Raw genomic sequence first — 20,405 nt, forward strand, 5'->3', positions numbered from 1 at the left:
TGAGTATGCTTCGTTTAATAGGTATTGCCGTTTTTCAAAATTTTGTCTTTTCTGTTTGCAATTCATATTTTTTGTCCTATTTCGGTTCATGCTTTCCTTTATCAAATGTTCTCTTTTTTTTTTTCCTTCATATTTTATCGTTTTGGTTTTCCTTGTTTTCGAAATAGCTGTAGTTTTAATGCTATTGTCGCTTTTAATTTATTGTTGGTTTTCTGTCGTTTATTGTTCTTGTGTTTTCATCTTGTTCTTGAGCGTTTCTTTACGTCATTCCGTTTTTATGTTACAAATGCTCATAATTAATCGTCATTATAAAAAACTCTTGTCGTTTTACTTTTCTGCCATTAAAATTTGTTTTGTTTTCACATATTGTTGTCGTTTTGACTTTTAGAATTTGTTCTGTTCCCATAATGTTGTTGTTTGTTATGCATCCATCGTGTATTTACTTTTCCTTAACCTTTTCATATTCTCTTGTCCGAAATGTCATTCTTAACTCAAAAGATCGTTTCAAAATCCTTTATGGTTCTTTTTTGTCTTTTTTCACAACGTTGTCGTTTCTGAATTTTCCTGTCATTCTTGCTGCTAGTGTCTTATTTTAATGTTTCTGTCCCTTGTTCCAATCAAGTTATCGTATCTATAGTGCAAGTGAGAAAAGACGCACAAACAGAAAATTACTATGGCCCTTCAAAATCCATGCAAAAAGCGGTGAAGAGCTCGTAAAAGCCCCCATATAATAAATATTATCAAGTAACAACACTGCATCTAAACACGAAACTGTACATATTTGAATACATTTATCGGTAAAGCGCTTATACATACTTTATTTTATCTGAAGGACTTTTGACAAAAAATGGGGACAAATACCAGGTGAGAAGATCTAAGATAGAAGCTGAACAGCGGCAATGGCCGGAATTTTTTCCCTCAATTTCTGAGTGACAGCAACCCTTACAGTCATGACCCCTGCTGCCGGACCCGTGATCCGAACTTTTACTATTGGCTCTTCAATTGCCACAAGCTCAAGAGACCCACCAGCTGCCCCAACTAGATAAGGCCTTATTTCTTCAAGTACCTGAAATGGCAAGTTATCATACAACAGAATCGCAATTGCACATCAAAAAAAGAAAAAGAAAAGATTCCCTAGCTAGGGGCTTGGGTGAAATGTGAATAACAACAAAACAATTGAATTCTGTCCAATTTCTTCTCAGTTGCATCCTACACGTATCAAACTAGCTCGTGAAGCTGTGAAATTTCCATCATCTTTGGGTTTGGCTGGACAAAGTATATAAACTAACACTGACCATTGGTACAGCTTTTAGATTCATAGCATTTAGACAAGCCTCGTTAGCCGTGACTTGATAAGAATCCCACAGGAATATTACACCACCCAGGTCGCGTGAAACGTTGAAAAATTCTCTCTCTCAATAGAATTCTTATCAAAGGATGAACCAATAATAGCACTACTTTCTACAAAGATGTTGTATTAACACACTCTCCTAACTTTTAACTGTATGACAGTAAGCCAGTAGCCACTACTAGATATGAGAAATTACCTTCTCTATATTTTCTTCATTCAACTCCAATCCCATTTCTTCATCTGCAATTGGTTCCACTGCAACTATTTCAGGAATATTTTCCATTAAGCGACGCTCAATGCCCATTTTCATAGTCACAACAGAACTTGGACAAGAACCACATGCTCCTTGTAGCTTCAAACGCACCACATTTCCATCAATTTCATGTAAAGCTACATTCCCACCATCTGCAATTAGATACGGTCGGATTTCATCTAATACACTTTCGACGTTCTCCGCAGTTAGTGGCAACTCCAGCGCTGGATTTGGAGTAGCAACAGCCTTTACAACTGTACATTTATGGGAAAACATTACAGATTACAACAAAGAGAGTAAGAGAAAAGATTGTCCACTACATTTCCCTACTCAATTCACATATTTAAATGCTGAAAAGAACAAGACAAAATAAGTTTATGCCTAGCAGCCGGTTAGAGAGAAGTTTACTCTTTCTAGGAGTTCTTAGGCTGAATTAGAGAGAGAATTTACTGAATCAACATCAAGCAAATTCTATTTAATCTGAATACGAAGAAAGCCTTTGATAGACTTTTAATTAGCTCTACACTCTACAGTTACCTATCCTAACCACCCCTACATAACCATTAGGTTGTTCGAGTTGACAAATATGACAAATAACCCCCTAGTACAACAAGTTTGATTTTATTCGTTTCGCTTGTTCGAGTTGATAACTTGCGTTAAGAAGTGAATTCATGTAAGAGAAAACTATGTAACAACAAAAGTTGAAAATGAATTTTTATGAGAAAAAATACTGTAGCAAAAACTTGAGTTGTGATTTGAACTAACGAAGCGAACAGACCTAAGTCCCTTAACTCCTACATCACGTAGTCAAACTCTAACGCTTAGCTGCCAGACCCTCTTTTTTTTTTTTTTTTTTAAATTTGGAGTACACTAGCTGATCAACATTACTTGGGCACTATTTTCTGACCCACTTGCAGGGTAAAGAGGGAGAGAAAAAAACAAAATCTCTACATTCTCTAACTACATCTATTCCAACCTAATTCATGGTTATGGAAGAAACTCATAAATTATAAATTGTAACTTCAAATCAACGGTAATTTTGAGCGCGTTTAGAACTCATTCCAAAATAATTTTACTTTTTATATGAAAATGAAAACGTTTTCAATCTCATATAAAAATCATTTTTAAAAATGCGTTTGGTAGTTTTATCAAGATATTATTTTCAGTATAAAAAAAATCCATTAATGTCTCTCTCTGCTCGAGAGAGGAAAAAACGAAAACAAGAAATGAAAAACTTTCGGGTGCGTTTAGAACTCGTTCCAAAATGATTTTATTTTTTGTGTGAAAATAAAAATGAAAATGTTTTTAATCTAAGACATAAATCATTTTTAAAAATGCGTTTGGTAGTTTCATCAAGAGATTATTTTTAATATAAAAAAATTCATTAATGTCTCTCCCTCCTTATGTGCTCAAGAGAAGAGAAAACGAAAATAAAAAATGAAAAATGACTAAAAGTCATTTTTTATTTCTCTTTCATTTTACACTAAACTAAAAAATTATTTTCATTTCCGTTTTTTGTCTTTAATTGTATCAAATACCGTTTCTCTCCTGTTTTCATTTTTTCTTTCTCAAAAAATGTAAAAAACAAAAATAAAATCAACTTCAACCACAACCTTCATCTCTCTCTCATTTTACACTAAACCAAAAAATCGTTTTCATTTTCATTTTTTATCTTTATTACATCAAAAGCAGTTTTTAACATTTTCATTTGTTTCTCTCAAAAAATGTGAAAAATAAAAATATGATCAATTTCAAACACGCCTTTAAATCTTTGGAAACCATTTTCTTTGAAGAAATTTTCAAGCAGCAACCAAAATTAAAAAAAAAAAAAACATTTTGACACTAAAACGAGATAGAACATCGATTTCCCAACTCAATCGATCCAATATTTATAACAAAAATCAAAGCATCTCCATAAACCCTCCTACCCTAAGCAATTAAAAAAGGAAGAAGAAGAATAATAATAAGAAGAAAAGAAAAACAAACCTAACCCTCGCGAAGCGGAAGGCAAACGAATCCGAATGAAACAACGCCGTACTGGAAAATGCCCTCTTCTAAAAGAAGCATGAGTGCTTCCTAAGGAACTCCAGTTCTGCCAAATATTTCAACAATTATTAACTAATTAACGGAAAAAAAACCGATTAAAATTTGAAAAAAAAACAACAAATCTTTTGAGAGAAATTAGTGGAAACCTTGGAGACCGATGGAGGTTGAAGGGTTTGTTGGGCTCTGCAGTACGGTCGCGAATTCAGCACCACGGCTTGCATCTCTACTCCTAATAGAAATTTGTTCTTTGTATGAATGGGAATAAACAATAGGAGAGAGGAAAACAAAAGTTTCAATTTTTTTTTCTCTTTTTCGTTGATTTTCTTTCTGGTTATCTCGAGAACCAAACGGTAGAATATGACGACGATTAAAATATATTATGGACCAAGACAAAGCGAAGATGAACTCTCTCCCCTCTGTCCCGGTGTCTTCGTTTGGCGCCGTCGTTTTTGATGATTTTATATTGTCCACGTACTGAACAAATTTTGATATGGGCCTAGGCAAATGCATTGGGCCTCAGTCTACTTCACTTGGCCCAATATCTATTCCCTAAACACATAACATTTTGATTTTTTTTTTGGCTAAAAACAAATTATGATTCGATTTTTTTTTTCATTTTTAATTTAGATAATGATCAATAACGTTGAAAATTAATTCCTTTGAGGGTGGATAGTGAAGCATTAGGTTGTTTTTTCTTTAGTAGAATTCAGTGGCTCTTTTTCATTTCATTTTGGGTTGTTCCTGAATTTTTAGTATTAAGGTGGGCGTTTGGGAAACGAGAAATGTGATGATGCCAATAATTTTTTTTTTTTTTAATTTGAGGCCAATTGGATAATGAATTTGAAGAATGAAAAATTGTATTGTTTTTTATTGACGTGATGACGTATAGAAATTTATTCTAGAATAGAAAGCATGTTGTAATATTTATAATGTAATCATTATACACACACACACACACACACACACATATATATATATATAATTGTCACATATAAATTTGAAATTCAATTCATTTACTTTTTATAATTGTCTCCCCCATTTCTTTATTAATTAAAGAATTAAAATAATTCTTGAAAAATAAAAGACAAGACACTCCTTAATACATGTAACGTTGTAGCAGATACATATAAAACAAAGCTCATTCCACTAAAAACAAAAGAAAAATGGAAAAAAAAGAGAAAATGACAAACAAATTAACATGGAAGATATGCATACCACATTCACGTCTCAGAAAATTAACCACCCTTGGGAGGACTGGAGATATTAGACTTTGGAGAGAAACAACTTAAACTAAAACTAATACATGATCACATGCAAATTATACAAACACAAATGGACGCACATACAATTAATTGATGATCTTCTCAATGATAATAATTAATTAGGAGTACTTTGTTGTGGTACGAGGACTGGACCCTTTTTTCCCGGAAAATAAATCTCCCACAAGAGGAACAATAGGCTTCTTCTTCACCATCATTTTTCTTCCAAAATCATGAGTAGTAGTAATAGTGCTTTTCACCGTGTCCTTCTCATCAGGTCCAAGGCTCAGTATTTGAGCCAAAGTTGGGTTCTTCTCCATCCTCCTCCTCAGCTCCCTCCTCCACTTCTCTTGCTGATCCTTCTCATCATTAATACCACCACCTGCCGCCGCCTTGGCCGCCTCGGCTGCCGCCAGCCTCGACATGTTTTTGTGGAGCTCCGCGTTGAGCGACGCCACCGCCACCTCGGTCTCCTGCTCTCTAACCCTCAGCAGCCTCAGTTCCGCCTTGGCCTCCTCAAGCTCAGTCTCCACTCTCTTTAGAGCATCAACAAAATCTTCATTGTCGTTTTGGACTTTTGGTGTTGGTTCTTCTTTAACGGGAGAAATGTTAAAGAAGGCGCTGACGCGATTGTTATTATTAGGCTTGGGAGAAGAGGAGCAGGAGGAGTATATCTCGCCGACGAGAATCCGCTCGCCGAAGATGGAGATGGCTTCTTTGACGGAGCGGAAGGGGCGGGACGTGTCCACGACGGAGTGGGAGTCTTGTTTTGCGGTTTCCATTGGCGTTCTTTGTGTGTGGTTTGTGAGTTTTTGCACGACTTGAAGAGGGAAAAAGAGAGAGTGGTGATAAATGTTATTTAATATGATATTGGTTATTATTTTTCTTTTTTGTGGGGATTTGGATTTAATTTCTTTGCTTTTACTACAAAACTGTTAGAGGAAGAAGAGAACTTGAAAGGGAAAGTGTGGTGGGTGAGGAGATTGTTGTTTCAAGGTTAAGCAGGTCGGTTTATGGGGTGTTTGAAGATGACTTGTTACCCACTAATATGTAATATGTTGTCTTTTTTGGGAAATATAAATGTTACTTATGTTTGGTGCAAAGAGTAAAATACATGTCGTTTACTGACGTAAAAGTAACATGTAAATTGAAAACGACGTTTTAAAAGATACATAACAAAATGTAGTTTATAGCTTTTAAAACGGCATACATAAGTCGTTTAAAACTAAAATCCAGTCGTCGATACACAAGTCGCACGACACGTCATTTTTTTTCCCTTAATAGAAACCAAAAGTTGTCTGCTCTGTAGAAAACGACATCGTTTAATGTCTTTAAAACGTTCTTCAGTTTAAGCACAAAGCCACATGTCGTTTACTAGTAAACTTCACGTCGTATGTCCTTGAACGAGATGTAGTTGGCTGTCGTCGTTGCTTTTCTTTCTTCTCTGAGACCAAACGTGAAGAAGTGTAGAGGAAGAATGGCTCCGAAAAAGCAGCAGCAGCAGAAGCAGAGAACCACCGCCAAAAGGACGTCGTCATCGTCGTCGTCCGGTCCGAGGCTCCAGATTTCGGCGGAGAACGAGAGCCGCCTCCGGAGGCTCCTCCTAAACTCGGGCCGGACGGCGCAGCCCGCGGCGGCTCCGGTGGACGAGTCGCTCTCGAAGGCTCAGAAGGCCAAGAAGCTCAAAACCATCTACGAGAAGCTCTCCTGCGAAGGATTCACCAATCCTCAAATCGAGCTTGCTCTCTCTGCTCTCAAGGTAACCTTCAGAGTGTTGCACTTTCATTTTCTGTTTGGTCACCGAGAAAATGGATTGAGAGGAAAGAAGAGCTCATACCGATTGATGCAGCTTGATCAGATACTGCAAATTATACTCTTTTATTTGGTGATCATATTCTCTTCGTTTACACTTTTTCTCTTCGGATTTCGAGTAAATATACGAAATTCAAGAGAAATGTTTTGTTCACTTTCATTTTCTGTTCGGTTAGCGAGAAAATGAAGAGAGAAAAAAAGAAGAACTCGTCAGCAGTGATACAGTTTGATCAGAGAATGCAAATTCTACTCTTTTTCCTTTTGATAATCAGATTTAACACTTCTTTCTTCGCTTTCTGAGTGAATGTTTGGTCACCGAGAATATAAAGAACTCGTCGGCGATAATGCATTTTGGTCGGTGCAAATTATTACTTTTTCGTGATCAGATTCTCTTCATTTATACTTTCTTCGGCTTTGAAGTAAATGTACGAAATTTAAGAGAAAATCTTTTGGTTCCTTCCTTTTCAACCTTCATTTTTCCCTTCCTTAATTTATACAAATCTGTTTGATGATTGACACGTTTTAGCTAGGTTTGGATTTTCTAGTCTTGTGTTAAACATCTGGTATGGCGTTGACTGGAAAAAAAAATCAATTTCATGGTATGCAAAGCAATTTGTCCAAATTCTTACTGATTATGAAGATTTCTGATTATTTTGCTCATGCTCAGTCGATTTCAAAATGAGCGTCTGTTTCGTTGTGTTGAGTAGGAGGGTGCTACGTTTGACGCTTCTCTTGATTGGCTGTGCTTGAATTTGCCTAGTAATGAGCTTCCATTGAAGTTTTCCAGTGGAATATCGCAGCAAATAGATGGAGGTAGAATTATACTTGTGCTAAATGGAAACCTGATTGCTCTAGACCTTGTTTAGAATTTAGTAGGTTAGGATGTAAAATTGTTTGGCATTATGCTAGAGCATTTCTATTTATCACCACCGATGATGCATTAACGCACATGTGGTAGCAGGATAGAAGAGTCACATGGCAAAAGTATGACAACTGGGTCCTACACTGCCCCATATGTGGTGATTGCATCATCTGATAGATAGAATTTTCCCTTAACTATTACTGTGACGTTGGTGTTATTATGGCAGGTGGTTCTGTTCGTGTCCTATTGAATTCTCGAGACGATTGGACTCCTTCAGTGGATGCTTCTCCAAAGATTAATGACGGTGAACTAGGCGTTTCTCTTAAAACAAAGGGTCGTGGGGATGATGAAAGTTTGGACTCATTTCAACCTTCTCAGGCAGATTGGATTAAACGATATGTGGAACAACAGGAAGAGGTATTAACAGAAGGCATACTGAAGTTATGTCTTTTCTTTTCGTTTTTGTGGGGTATTTTGAATATGCTGTGTTTACCGATCTTTATTCATCCGTCTTTTTATGAACTTGAGAATATTATCATTGTCGGTTGACTGTATGTCTCTTTTTGTGTGTATATATATTTTGGTGAGATGCACTATTGGTGTTAGAAAGGCTTGATGAAGTAGCTCGTGTCGTAAAAATCTTATAGTTAGTTCTATATTATTTTCAGGATGAATCTAGAACATGGGAAGATGATTTTGATGAAGGTCTGACCGAGAAGGTACTTTTCATTTACTATTCTTATTACTAAATGAGTCTCCTGATTTCTGGATCTGTTGTCTTCATATTTAAGGTTCGCAATAACAGAAGCATAGCTTCTTTAGAGGATTTGTTTGATCTAACTTGCATTCCTATTTCATGTTTTTCTTATGGATATTTGCTTGACACATTAAAGAGATGACTCTATTACCACTCAATTTTATCCATCTAAATAGATATCTGAACCAAGGCCCTATGACGTGATTGCTAAAGAATATTGTGCTGCACGGCTGGAAGCTATGAAAGCCAAAGAAAAACGTGACAAGAAAAGTCAGGAACAGGCAGGAAACATCATCCACAAGCTCAAGCAAGAGTGTTCTGCTTTAGGTTAATTTTGATGTCTTTCATGTTTCATGCCTACCTTTTGTAAATTTCTTTCTTGCTTCACATAGTGCTTGTTTGGAATTTTTGTGCAGGATTATCAGTTGACATCTTGGAGTCAGAATTTGAGAATGAACAAGCCTTTTATGCTGCTTCTGAGGCAACAAATGTTACTTCCATGCCGGACAAGCAGTCTGAAGGAGACACATTTGGTGATGTAGAACGTGATTCAATATTTGTTTTACATGCTGCTGAATCAACAAGTGATGGAAATGAGACGGAGTTGTGCACTTCCAAAGACTCTCCAGTTAAACCTACTCTCACAGATGTTCCTGCTCAGGAAACAATTGTTGGAGAAGAAGAGTCTGGAGATGTAGAGCTTGGTAATTTCTTCTCAGAAGATGGTCCACTTGATGAAAGTTTGTCTACAGAAGTTTATAAATTGCAAAAGAAAGAGAAGATGAAAGAAATGAGTGAGAAAAATTTGGAGAAATTAGGTGGTATTTGGAAAAAGGTAGCGTAAGCAATGCAATGCTTTGTTACACTTATTTTTATTATTATTTTCTTTTTAGTAAATAAGGTGTGTGATTTAAGTAGAAGTCTAAAAATGACAGGGTGACCCTCCAAAGATACCTAAGGCTGTTCTTCATCAGTTATGTCAAAGGTCAGGGTGGGAAGCCCCAAACTTCAACAAAGTGCGTGGAAAGGGAAACAATTTCTCTTACACTGTCAGTGTATTGCGTAAAGCTAGTGGATGGGGTAAGAGTAGAAAAGCTGGGGGGCTGATCACTCTTCAGCTTCCTGACGAGGGTGAAACTTTTGAGTCTGTTGAGGTAAATTACTTATCCCTACTCTTCCATATGGCATTTTACCATACTTAGCAAAAGGCACAAGAGCAAAGCTGTGTAAAAGGCTTGATTTTTTATATTTATTTAAAGGCATATGCCTTCGATCATTGAAGCAGATGTTATTGTGGCATTTAATTTTCAGCTTTGCTTATTCATCTTTTGTTGCATATTTGATGGTTGGCACATTATTTATTTTATGTACTTTTGAATATATGATGCTCATTGTTGTACTCACTCAACAAAATGGGACGTTCCATATGATTTTTGATTCCTTTTCAAATTTTTAGATATTTTATAAAATATATAGCCTGTTAATAAAACTACAAAAAGACAACCATTTAGTTATTTTGAAAGATGACTTATGAGTTATATGAACTGTATTGATTCCAGGATGCACAAAATAGAGTGGCCGCTTTTGCTCTTTATCATCTGTTTTCTGATCTCCCAATACACCTAATACTTACAGAGCCATATGCTTCATTGGTTTTCCAGTGGAAAGAAGGTAACTCAATTTGCATTTCAAGCCAAGTATCCAGAATAAGTTGAATTCACATGAAACTTTGAATTGCTAATATGCAGTCTATTTAGCCTTGCATGATTCTGGTGTAAAGTCTTTTTGATAGCCTTTTTTGTTTGTAGTTATTTGTTGCTACACAAATCATTAGTGCTGGTTTGGTGGATTAAGATTGCCATAAAATTGAAACTCTTTCAGGGGATTCGTCGATCAATATAGAAGAAAGCGAGGAAGTTCGGAGAGCGAGCTTTGTGGACTCACTATTGAATGCTGATGGTTCTGCGTCAACGGTTCCTACTGATGTTACAGAGAATGTTTTCCAAGAAAATCAAGAATCATTAATTGAAGGAAATAAAAATTCAACTGTTTCTGGTGTCAATCCAATTTTTGAAAGTATGTTCCTTTATTTCTCTTTTGGGTGCATTTTAAAGCAAAATGTTGTATCTGAATTTATTTTTATTGTAAATTTAGACAAAATATTTGTTCCCAGCAGATTATAGTTCTTCTTATGTTTTTGCGTCTCATAGGAAATGAGAAGAAATTGATATGATTATCAAGTTCGTTGTAGAATTGAATTAAAATCGACATGGTAGCTTGACATTTTTTATGCATTAGGTGTGAAGATTGTGAATGTGGTCTTACCATCAATGATCACGTATTAGATCTTTGTATGCGGTAAAAGACACAAATCTTATTCATGTATTAGTAAGGTCTCCTTGGTCGACTGGTCCATATTGAGTTGAGATAAATTCCTGGAGCACTTGCAATCATCTGCTCGCAACATGATTAAAATAAAAGAAGTGAGAACATGCTAACCTGGAAATATTCTCTGCCAACATAATTGTAGGCTGATCAAACACAAATTGATGGGACAACTCAAAGATTTGTCTTTGGGGTAGAAAAACAATGAAGTAACTGTTCTAATTACCGTCTTTCTTTTGCCTCCATAGTTGTTCTCACTGTTATGTTGCAGGAGAACATTATCATAAAGAAGTGGAAAGCTCTTATCTGAGACGTGAACAGGAGAATAAATTGAACATGCAAAAGTACAAGGTTGGTATATTTGTTGTTCTTAATAAACAAAAGTTTTCAGAGGTAATTGGAAAATACGTCCATTAGTTTGTTCGAGACAAGTCTTATATAGTTTAAGTTCAAGTTTCTAGAGTATAGGTTTAAGTCAAGCAGAACTTAGATTATCAGTTCAAATGGCTTAAGTTCCCGACATATCTTAATCTTAAATCAAACAAAATCTGTATTGATTATTCTCTTACCAGAAATCCCAAATCCTATTATTCCACCATCATAGTGTCAAAAACCCTAACTTTCGTTGTTTGGGCTATAGTAGTATATTCTGAGGCATTGATAAGCATACTGCATGGTAGTGTTTAATAAGGTTGTCACTGCTTGGTGGTGATGTAAACCAAAATTTTCTTTTGAGGACCTATTATTTGTATACATCCGTTACAATCATAGCATATGTGCTGTGCTCTATTGAATTTACTTATTCAGATGTTTCCCTGTTTCAGGACATGTTGAAAACTAGAGCTGCACTTCCTATAGCTCATTTAAAAGGTGATATACTGAAATTACTGAAAGAGAATAACGTCCTCGTTGTTTGTGGGGAAACAGGTTCCGGGAAGACAACTCAGGTAGATGTTCGTTCTCAAATGATTTGGTTCAGAGTACAAACTATAAATATGACCCCCCCCCCCCGCGACATGCTAACAGCTTTCTTCTGGCCCTCTGTATTTGACATTGATTCCAAAGTGTATTTCCTGCCTTTTTATTTAAAAGGGTACCTCTGAAATATTCTGTAGGTTTCACAATTTATCTTGGATGACATGATCGAATCAGGACTTGGTGGACACTGCAATATTATATGCACACAACCAAGGAGAATAGCGGTGGGTGCATAATTATCTGTACTTAAATGCAAGGTTCATTGATGTGTGCATTAACTGAGTCTTTGGATAAGTAACTGGAATAACTATTATCATTTATAAGCACTAGCTATTCTATTGTTTTATACCTAATTCCATCATCACAAGGTTGGTTTTCGAGCTGTATTCTGTCATGCCTGTTTTCTGTTTTATTTTGCAAGGTGTCTTGCAAATGATTAATGTCGTTCTCTAGAAATCATTTTTACAAGAAAAACGATAATGGGGTATATATAGTATCCTTAAAGCTGAATGATTCTTTCACTGTGTAAATATATCACAAGTATGGCCTGGAAAATTCTTGAAACTTCACCTTAAAGTTGGTGCAAAAATGTTTACTATGCCTGTATCAAGGAAGTGAAAAATCAAGACAACTACGTTTAAAGTCATAGTAGATTGACCTATCAATAAATATTTTGAAAGATTCCTATGGCTGGAAACTGCAAGACACATAAAGTGATGATGACGTTGGTAAATTTAGGATTTTATTCCTTTCCGTTAATTACTTTATTCCTGTTGATTTTTTATTAGATATGGTGAAATGGTTTCTAGTTACCGAACTATGTTTTGTGATTTGCTGCGTGTAATTATAGGCTATTTCTGTGGCCGAAAGGGTTGCTGATGAGCGCTGTGAACCTTCACCTGGTTCAAATGGTTCATTGGTTGGTTATCAAGTTCGCCTTGATAGTGCAAGGTGTTCATTTGCTTGATCTATTTTATAATTGCAGAGTATAACACATGCACAGACACCATGAATGGCGTGTATAACATCATTGTATTGTTTTCCACCAACGATTGGAGCTTCACTCTCTATTTGTCTATTTCAATCGTGTCAGGAATGAAAAAACAAAGCTTTTGTTTTGTACAACGGGCATTCTTCTGAGGAAAATTGCGGTGAGCGCACCAGTTTGATTTAGGCTCTGTCTCTCTCTCTGTCTCTCTGTCTCTTTTCCGAGTCTGCTGTAACTTGTATCACATGCATGGTGATGGTAAATTAACTGGTCAAGTATAATACTCTCTTAAGTCCTAGTTTCTCATCATGGATTTATTTCAACAACTCCTCTCACAAAAAGAGTCTCGAGTTACTAATTGGTTCAATTTGCAGGGAGACAAAAACTTGACTGGCATTACCCATGTCATAGTTGATGAAGTGCATGAACGGTCTCTTTTGGTGAGTGACTATACTTTTAGGTGGTTTTGCTGGAATATAGTCATGAATGTCGTGACAAAAACGACTGGTACAACTCAAAGTCAAAGTCAATCAAATGCATGAATGATCTCTCTCTCTCTCTCTCTCTCTTCCTCCCCCCTGATAGCAACGTTCTAATGGTACTTTCTATAGCTTAGACTTGGCTTATTTATTGGCTACTCATTAAGCACGACTGTGATCACTCTTTTCTCTGTTCCTTTTGCTGCCTGCCGCTATGTTCCATTTATGAACATTATTAGAAGCTACCCTTGGAAACCCTCTGATTGAGAAGATAAATTTACAGATTTTTTGGGTTCTTAACAGGGTGACTTTCTACTTATTGTTCTGAAGAATCTGATTGAAAAACAATCAGCTCATAAGTCTCCAAAACTGAAAGTTATTCTCATGTACGCTTGCATTTCAATCTCTCTTTTATGCTTTGTTAGTTTTAATGTTTTAGTTTTAAATTCTGTGATTTCAATTTTCAGGTCTGCAACTGTTGATTCAAATTTGTTTTCAAGATACTTTGGTGACTGCCCTGTGATTACTGCAGAAGGCAGAACACATCCCGTGACAAATTACTTTCTGGAGGATATATATGAAAGTATCAATTACCGCCTGGCTTCAGATTCTGCAGCCGCTATAAGATATGAAACATTTACAAAAGAAAAGGTATCTCAAACGGGATCCTAGATTTCCATTTCTGTGCATCTTTCACTTACTTTTTTTGTTCGGAATTTACTTCTAATGTCATTTGTTTGTGTTGCCAGCCTCCATACCTAGTGTCTGTGTTGTTGGATATACGCCAGCTTTTCTGTTTATATGAATGTTCTGTCTGTGTTATATGTCCATTTTGTTCTTCGGAGTTTGAATTCCTGAATTGTGAAATCACAGGGTGGTCCTGTAAACAACCGAAGGGGGAAGAAAAATCTTGTTTTATCTGCATGGGGTGATGATTCTCTGCTTTCTGAAGAATATGTTAACCCGCATTATGTTCCAGATGATTATCCATCCTATAGTGAGCAAACTCAACAAAATTTGGTTAGTGGCTTTGAGACATGCAATTTCTGACGTGTGGCATATTTTTACTTTGCGTTGGTTTTGTAATACAACAAATATGATATTGGTGCAGAAAAGATTGAATGAAGATTTCATTGATTATGATCTACTTGAAGACTTGGTCTGTCACATTGATGAAACCTGTGGTGAGGGTGCTGTACTTGTATTTTTGCCGGTAAGCCCATCCTCTTAGTCCCTTTAATAATAATTAACAATAATGGGAAATATAAAAAATTTGCATGACGTATTAATAAATCTTCTAAAAAACGATTTAATAAGTTAAGTCTGTACATAACAGGGAGTGGCCGAAATTCATATGTTAGTGGATAAGCTAGCTGCTTCTTACCGATTTGGTGGACAGTCTTCTGATTGGATTCTTCCATTACATTCATCCATTGCATCAACTGATCAAAAGAAGGTGTTCTTGAGGCCGCCTGAGAACATACGCAAGGCAAGTTTTACCACTTACTGTGGCTAATTCTTGGATGTTTCCCCCTGTAATGTTGTCACTTTTTTAACTCTTTTTATCTTAATTCATACCTTTTGTTAACTTATTTTAATTTCTTTGTTTCTTCATAATTATTTTAGGCAATGATTCTGTGAGTATTAACTTCTTGTAAAAAAAAAAAAAAAAGAAGTCTAATTATTAAGTAAATCCCATGGTGATTTACATTCAAGATAAGAGGACGAAAGTTACATAATCTACAAGATGAATAATGCTTGAATTCACTTAGTTGTTTGAATATAAATTCATGTAGCTTTGTCTTAGCTCGTGACCCAGGTGTTTACATTTTCTTTCAATAATTGTTGTCTCAGGTCATTGTGGCCACAAATATTGCGGAGACCAGTTTAACAATAGATGATGTGGTGTATGTTATTGACTGTGGAAAGCATAAAGAGAACCGTTATAATCCACAGAAGGTTTGTGCTTCCAAACTCTACGACTAAAATGTGATTATGGAAAAGAAATATGAGCTGTCCATCTATTTAGGAACAAAATCATTCTTAAAAACAAGATATGCCTAAAATATATTAGAATGCAGATTTGCAACATTTCTCAAGCAAATATCTTTTCATTTAATCATGATCAAATCTCTCATGGCTTAGAGAAATATCTTCTAGAGCAGAAGTGGACAATCAACAGTTTCACTTTTGTTAGATCATAACATATGACGCAGTTAGTTGCCTTGACAACTATGGCTTTGTAGTTTACGGATGCACCTGCTATATAAGAGGAACAGAAAAGATGGGAAAACTCCCTTAATAAAAACAGTAAAACACATTAAAGAGAATATTAGGAATGACAGATGGCAATCCAATAATGGGTTGACGACTTTTTGCATTCATTAAGCTGCTGAACACTTCCTCCTACTTAGGTGACTGTTCTGATTCCGTTGCTTCCGTGTTCATGTTTTGGCTCTATCAATAAAATCAGTGATGTATTTGTGATCGTTTTATCAGGACCAACTAGCTTAGACCTTTTTTTTTCACTGTAGAAATTGTCTAGCATGGTTGAAGATTGGATATCTCAAGCAAATGCAAGGCAGCGTCGAGGAAGAGCTGGACGTGTGAAACCTGGAATTTGCTTTTGCCTGTACACATGTCATCGCTTTGAAAAACTTATGCGCCGTTTTCAGGTAATTTTGACAAAGAAGCTATTTTTTCAAAGGGGATGTGTTAGATGTGTTTCTATACCCATATCAATTCTTTCTAATGTACTATTTACTCTACCAAGGTTCCAGAGATGCTTCGAACTCCATTAGTAGAGTTGTGCTTACAAATTAAGTTTCTTTCTTTGGGACATATAAAGCCGTTCTTGTCCAAGGTACGTAATACTATCTTCAAAAAATTTATCGTTTATCATTTGACACTATTATCTTACAGATTTTCTTTTTACTTTTTTGTCACAGGCTATAGAACCTCCCAAGGATGAGGCCATGACGTCAGCAATTTCACTTCTATATGAGGTATTTGTTATTGGATTGATGATTCTCACTGAATTGGATTTGTTGATACTAGCACTAAATTCTACTTTGACTACATACCTGTTTCTGAGAAATAGTAGCCACGTAATTGCCTAGTTGATTGGTTATATTTGGTCATGTTATTTTGTTTACATTTCGTAATTTTCTATCGATTTATATGTTCTTTCCTCCTGTTATTAGAATACATGATAGGTTCATTTTCTACAGTTAAGTGCGTTTTCTTTATTATTAAGGAAATACTGATTTTGTTGATTTGTGAACTAGAATGTGTTGATTTATTATGTATGTCCCGATTGCATAAGCTTGTCACATGTTTTGTTTTTTGATGTCGTACTACTTATTTGAGTCCAATATCTTTGTGCATGTTTGTTAATCACCTGTAACAATAGAATCACTATGCATATTCCATGATGTCTCCATTCACGATATTTTTTTGTACATTTTGCTAGTTATTAAATGCATATTCACACATTTTAGACAGTGTCATTATCTTTGTAAGACTAACATTAATATTTTATGTTGGGGCTATTTGAAGGTTGGTGCGCTAGAAGGAGATGAACTCTTGACACCGCTTGGACATCATTTGGCTAAGCTTCCAGTTGATGTATTGATTGGAAAGGTTAGCACTTAATATTTCTTTCCTTTATGCCTTATGTTTGGATAAAAAGAAGTGATAGGGTTTTACAAAAATGATAATGTTGAGTTTCTTTTTGGACCAAAATTTATGCTGCGATTCTTTGAAACTGCAGATGATGATATACGGTGGAATATTTGGTTGCTTATCACCCATTCTCTCGATTTCAGCATTTTTGAGCCACAAATCTCCATTTGTCTATCCAAAAGACGAGGTTCCTCTTTCAATTCCGCTGAAGAGATGTTTGCTTCTTCTTCTAAACCAGATAATTTACATTGTGGATCTGTTTTCCTCTCTGCTTATTTCCAGAGAGAAAATGTTGAAAGGGCTAAGTTGGCGCTTCTGACTGATAAACTGGATGGACCTAGCAATTCATATGATGTTGACAGGCAATCTGACCATCTGTTAATGATGATTGCATATATGAAGTGGGAAAAGATTCTGCGCGAGGTTGATTATGTCTTCTTTACTTGGATTAATGATGTTCAATAAATGCATTTGCGTTACATGATCTTTCAGTCGTATTACAACAACGTTCTTGACTGCATGCTTACATAGCATTACCATCAACCAGCATAACCTGTTGCATGTGTCTGAACCAGAATGTTCACTAACACCAGGAAGTCCTGATATTTGCAGAGAGGGGTTAAAGTTGCACAACATTTTTGCAATTCCTATTTCTTAAGCAGTTCGGTTATGTACATGATAAGGTGCAGTTTCTTTTCTCTGGCCTTGAATTGTAACAAGATAACATGCTTAGCAAAGCTTGAAGTGTCTGGTACAAGACTAAGTATGCTAATCTTTTGCTAGATAAAGTAAAAAACAAAAAAAACAAAAAAAGAAAAAAACAACTGAAGAGACGTGATTTCTCAAGATTCTTGGGGTTTGGAAATGGCGTCAGTTTCAGATTTGGGAATCTCTACTCTATGGGGTTTCATTACGAGAAATTATAATTACATTTTTCCTGATTCTACCTTATAGTTTTCTCATTCTGTGCCTGATTTGTCAGAGACATGAGGATACAGTTTGGAACCTTACTAGCAGATATTGGGCTTATCAATTTACCAAAAAGCTTCCAGGTCTAGTTTTTTCTTTTATCATTTGGGGAATGTAGAAAGTAGTGTTTTCTATTATATTTTAAATATTTTAGGACTTCTGTACCCAAAACCTTAATGTGATTTATCCACATTGATTAAATGTTCCAACATCATGTTTCAGATTAATGGACGAAAGAAAGAGAATCTTGATATTTGGCTTTCTGATGCGTCACAGCCATTCAATTTGTATTCACATCATTCCCCAATAGTGAAGGTAAACTATGTGGTCTCGTCCTGCTATTTAGTTGATCTTGGATCTCTTTCCCTTTTCTGTGATAATTTTTAATTATATTTGCTTATAGACCATTCTGCCTTGTTTACCGGTAAAGAATCATAAGTATTCAAAACTTCAAGAGCAAATTATTGGACAATCTTCCATGAATTTCAATTGTATTTATAAAAATATAAAAAATAAAAAATAAAACTTGTTTTTATGGGGACACTACATCCTGGGTTTTATTTTAAAGTTCAGCCAAAAAAAGAAATACGTATCTCATGGATGTCGAATTTTGAGTCCGTGTCTAAGGTACACTGGTATTTGTGGATGCATTTCCGAGCTTATATTGCCTGCACATTATGTCTTCTTTTCTTTTTTTCTCTTCCTGTTGCCAGTCGTGAGAATCGTATATCTCCTAAAGTCGAATAAACATATTCCACAAGATCTGAGTCAAATAGTTCACACTGGGGCCACATGTTGCAGGCAATATTATTTGCAGGTTTATACCCAAATGTTGCTGCCACTGAGAAAGGCATTGCTGGAGTAGCTCTTGGCAACCTTAAACAATCTGCTGGTCTTACAAGTAAAGGTCATCCAAGCTGGTATGATGGAAGAAGAGAAGTTCACATTCACCCGTCATCTATCAACAGTAACTGGAAAGAATTTCGATATCCCTTCCTCGTCTTCCTTGAAAAGGTTTCTGAACTATAATTCTCAGTTTCTAATTTTGCTTTTAATCATACGTGCTTTACTTTTCAGGCCAAAAAAAAAATTCATCCATACTATATTTATTAATGAGTTCTAGCTTTTTCCTATTGTCAGTGCGGTATTAGTTTTGTTTGTTCTTTGTGATGGCATAACACACAGAAAAACACACACACACACACACTCTCTGATGGGGATTTTTATGCACATAAGCATATTATCTATTTGATTACTGATTCACCAATTTGATTAGCTTAAATTACTTGGTGCTTTCTGTTATATTCCAATCATGAAATGGAGTGGAGTACTATTGACATGTGAATCTTCTCAAACGTACAATGAGGATAGGCATAGGATAGCATTTAATCATATATGGTAAGATTTTTATCTCATCATATTCACAGGTTGAAACCAACAAAGTGTTTCTACGAGATACCACCATCATATCTCCCTACTCTGTTTTGCTGTTTGGTGGCTCCATTAACGTTCAACATCAGGTATCATCTTGTCCGTCTTTCAATGATGCACTCATTAATATCACAGCTGTTGCCTCTGTAGTTTAGCATTTCTCCATAATTCTCCAATTGGTATCTCAGACAGGACTTGTTACCATTGATGGATGGTTAAAATTAAAGGCACCAGCCCAAACTGCTGTTCTGTTCAAGGAACTTCGGTCGACTCTTCATTCTATTTTAAAGGAACTGATTAGAAAACCAGAGGTACAGATCATGTTGATCTTGATCTCACTACCTTAACAGAACCGAAAAAAACTCCAAATGATGCACTCTTCTTTTTTTCTCCTTGTGCCTCAGAATGTGGATGTCGCTTCTAACAAGGTCATCAGCTCGATAATTCATCTATTGCTGGAAGAAGACAAACCCCCAGTATAGTATTAGTATTTGAGCGCCAAAGTACGCGACCAGAGCCGGTTTTTCGCTCCATGTGGTACTTGTATTGCAGTATCTGCTAAGTTATTGTGTTGTTTCCATGATCCAAGTTCCTTCCATTGCTATCTCAAAGATGTGTGCTCGTCAAATTCAAGAGTGTTTCCATGTGAAACAGGAAGAGATTTTGCTCATCAGCTTCGATGGAGAGAAATGGAATAATCTGTTTTGCTTAACCTGTTAAAGGACTTTGGTTTTTTAAGCGCTAGCGGGTTCCTTTAACATACTAGTCATACATTTATTTACTTCCTGTTACATATTGCTATTCACATGAACTGTAACTATGCAATATGCTGAATATTTGTGTTGAGAAATGCCTATTTTTGGCTTTAATGTGTATCGAGATGGGACTTTAATTTATCTAGAACTCGTATTATACAATTCTTTACGCGGAAATGGTACTATTGGAACTTGGAAGGAAAGATCAATTTCATTAGGAATTATTGCTGTTTATTTTTGACTTTTTTTTTTTTTTTTTTGATAATCTGTTGAAATTGTTAGAGTTTGTGGGACGTGCAATAATCAGTTACCAAGACATATTGTGTAATTTATGAATTATGTATTGCTCTAATATTTTAATTATACAACACGAGCAAATCGTATGGCAAGTTTGTG

General features: G+C 35.7%; 3 protein-coding genes across 3 annotated transcripts; 1 reads left to right on the forward strand and 2 right to left on the reverse strand.

Annotated features, from left to right (window-relative positions):
• Nucleotides 1–659: 659 nt before the first annotated feature.
• LOC21401417 (nifU-like protein 2, chloroplastic) lies at nt 660–4,067 on the reverse strand. The gene is made up of 4 exons (XM_010089119.2): nt 3,797–4,067; nt 3,591–3,696; nt 1,548–1,858; nt 660–1,066 (listed from the first exon to the last, which is right to left on the reverse strand). Exons 1-4 carry the CDS (start codon nt 3,869–3,871, stop codon nt 875–877), a joined length of 684 nt encoding a protein of 227 aa, XP_010087421.1. The 5' UTR covers nt 3,872–4,067; the 3' UTR covers nt 660–874.
• Nucleotides 4,068–4,688: 621 nt separating this feature from the next.
• LOC21401418 (WEB family protein At3g51220) lies at nt 4,689–5,748 on the reverse strand. The gene has a single exon (XM_010089120.2). The coding sequence runs from the start codon at nt 5,689–5,691 to the stop codon at nt 5,032–5,034; it is 660 nt and encodes a 219-aa protein (XP_010087422.1). The 5' UTR covers nt 5,692–5,748; the 3' UTR covers nt 4,689–5,031.
• A 638-nt stretch (nt 5,749–6,386) lies between these two features.
• On the forward strand, nt 6,387–20,177 carry LOC21401419 (DExH-box ATP-dependent RNA helicase DExH7, chloroplastic). Its single transcript, XM_024164585.1, has 34 exons — nt 6,387–6,668; nt 7,429–7,534; nt 7,810–8,000; nt 8,252–8,302; nt 8,517–8,667; nt 8,757–9,175; nt 9,276–9,494; nt 9,900–10,011; nt 10,222–10,416; nt 10,997–11,076; nt 11,550–11,672; nt 11,841–11,927; nt 12,554–12,654; nt 12,797–12,854; nt 13,066–13,131; nt 13,474–13,556; nt 13,638–13,821; nt 14,044–14,190; nt 14,282–14,383; nt 14,507–14,659; nt 15,025–15,129; nt 15,705–15,845; nt 15,944–16,033; nt 16,119–16,175; nt 16,729–16,812; nt 16,943–17,041; nt 17,137–17,277; nt 17,467–17,537; nt 17,837–17,906; nt 18,046–18,138; nt 18,625–18,837; nt 19,251–19,343; nt 19,443–19,565; nt 19,659–20,177. Exons 1-34 carry the CDS (start codon nt 6,387–6,389, stop codon nt 19,734–19,736), a joined length of 4,368 nt encoding a protein of 1,455 aa, XP_024020353.1. The 3' UTR covers nt 19,737–20,177.
• The last annotated feature ends 228 nt before the right edge of the window (nt 20,178–20,405 follow it).

This window comes from Morus notabilis, unplaced genomic scaffold, assembly GCF_000414095.1.
Source record: "Morus notabilis unplaced genomic scaffold, ASM41409v2 Scaffold89, whole genome shotgun sequence".
Lineage (NCBI taxonomy): Eukaryota > Viridiplantae > Streptophyta > Magnoliopsida > Rosales > Moraceae > Morus > Morus notabilis.

Coding starts and splice junctions, on each gene's coding strand:
- LOC21401417 (XM_010089119.2), bottom strand. CDS start 3,871: ATGCAAGCCGTGGTGCTGAATTCGCGACCGTACTGCAGAGCCCAACAA. Junction 3,697..3,796: donor AACCTCCATCGGTCTCCAAG/GTTTCCACTAAT, acceptor AATATTTGGCAG/AACTGGAGTTCCTTAGGAAG. Junction 1,859..3,590: donor TTCCGCTTCGCGAGGGTTAG/GTTTGTTTTTCT, acceptor ATAAATGTACAG/TTGTAAAGGCTGTTGCTACT.
- LOC21401418 (XM_010089120.2), bottom strand. CDS start 5,691: ATGGAAACCGCAAAACAAGACTCCCACTCCGTCGTGGACACGTCCCGC.
- LOC21401419 (XM_024164585.1), top strand. CDS start 6,387: ATGGCTCCGAAAAAGCAGCAGCAGCAGAAGCAGAGAACCACCGCCAAA. Junction 10,417..10,996: donor TGTCAATCCAATTTTTGAAA/GTATGTTCCTTT, acceptor GTTATGTTGCAG/GAGAACATTATCATAAAGAA. Junction 11,928..12,553: donor CACAACCAAGGAGAATAGCG/GTGGGTGCATAA, acceptor GTGTAATTATAG/GCTATTTCTGTGGCCGAAAG.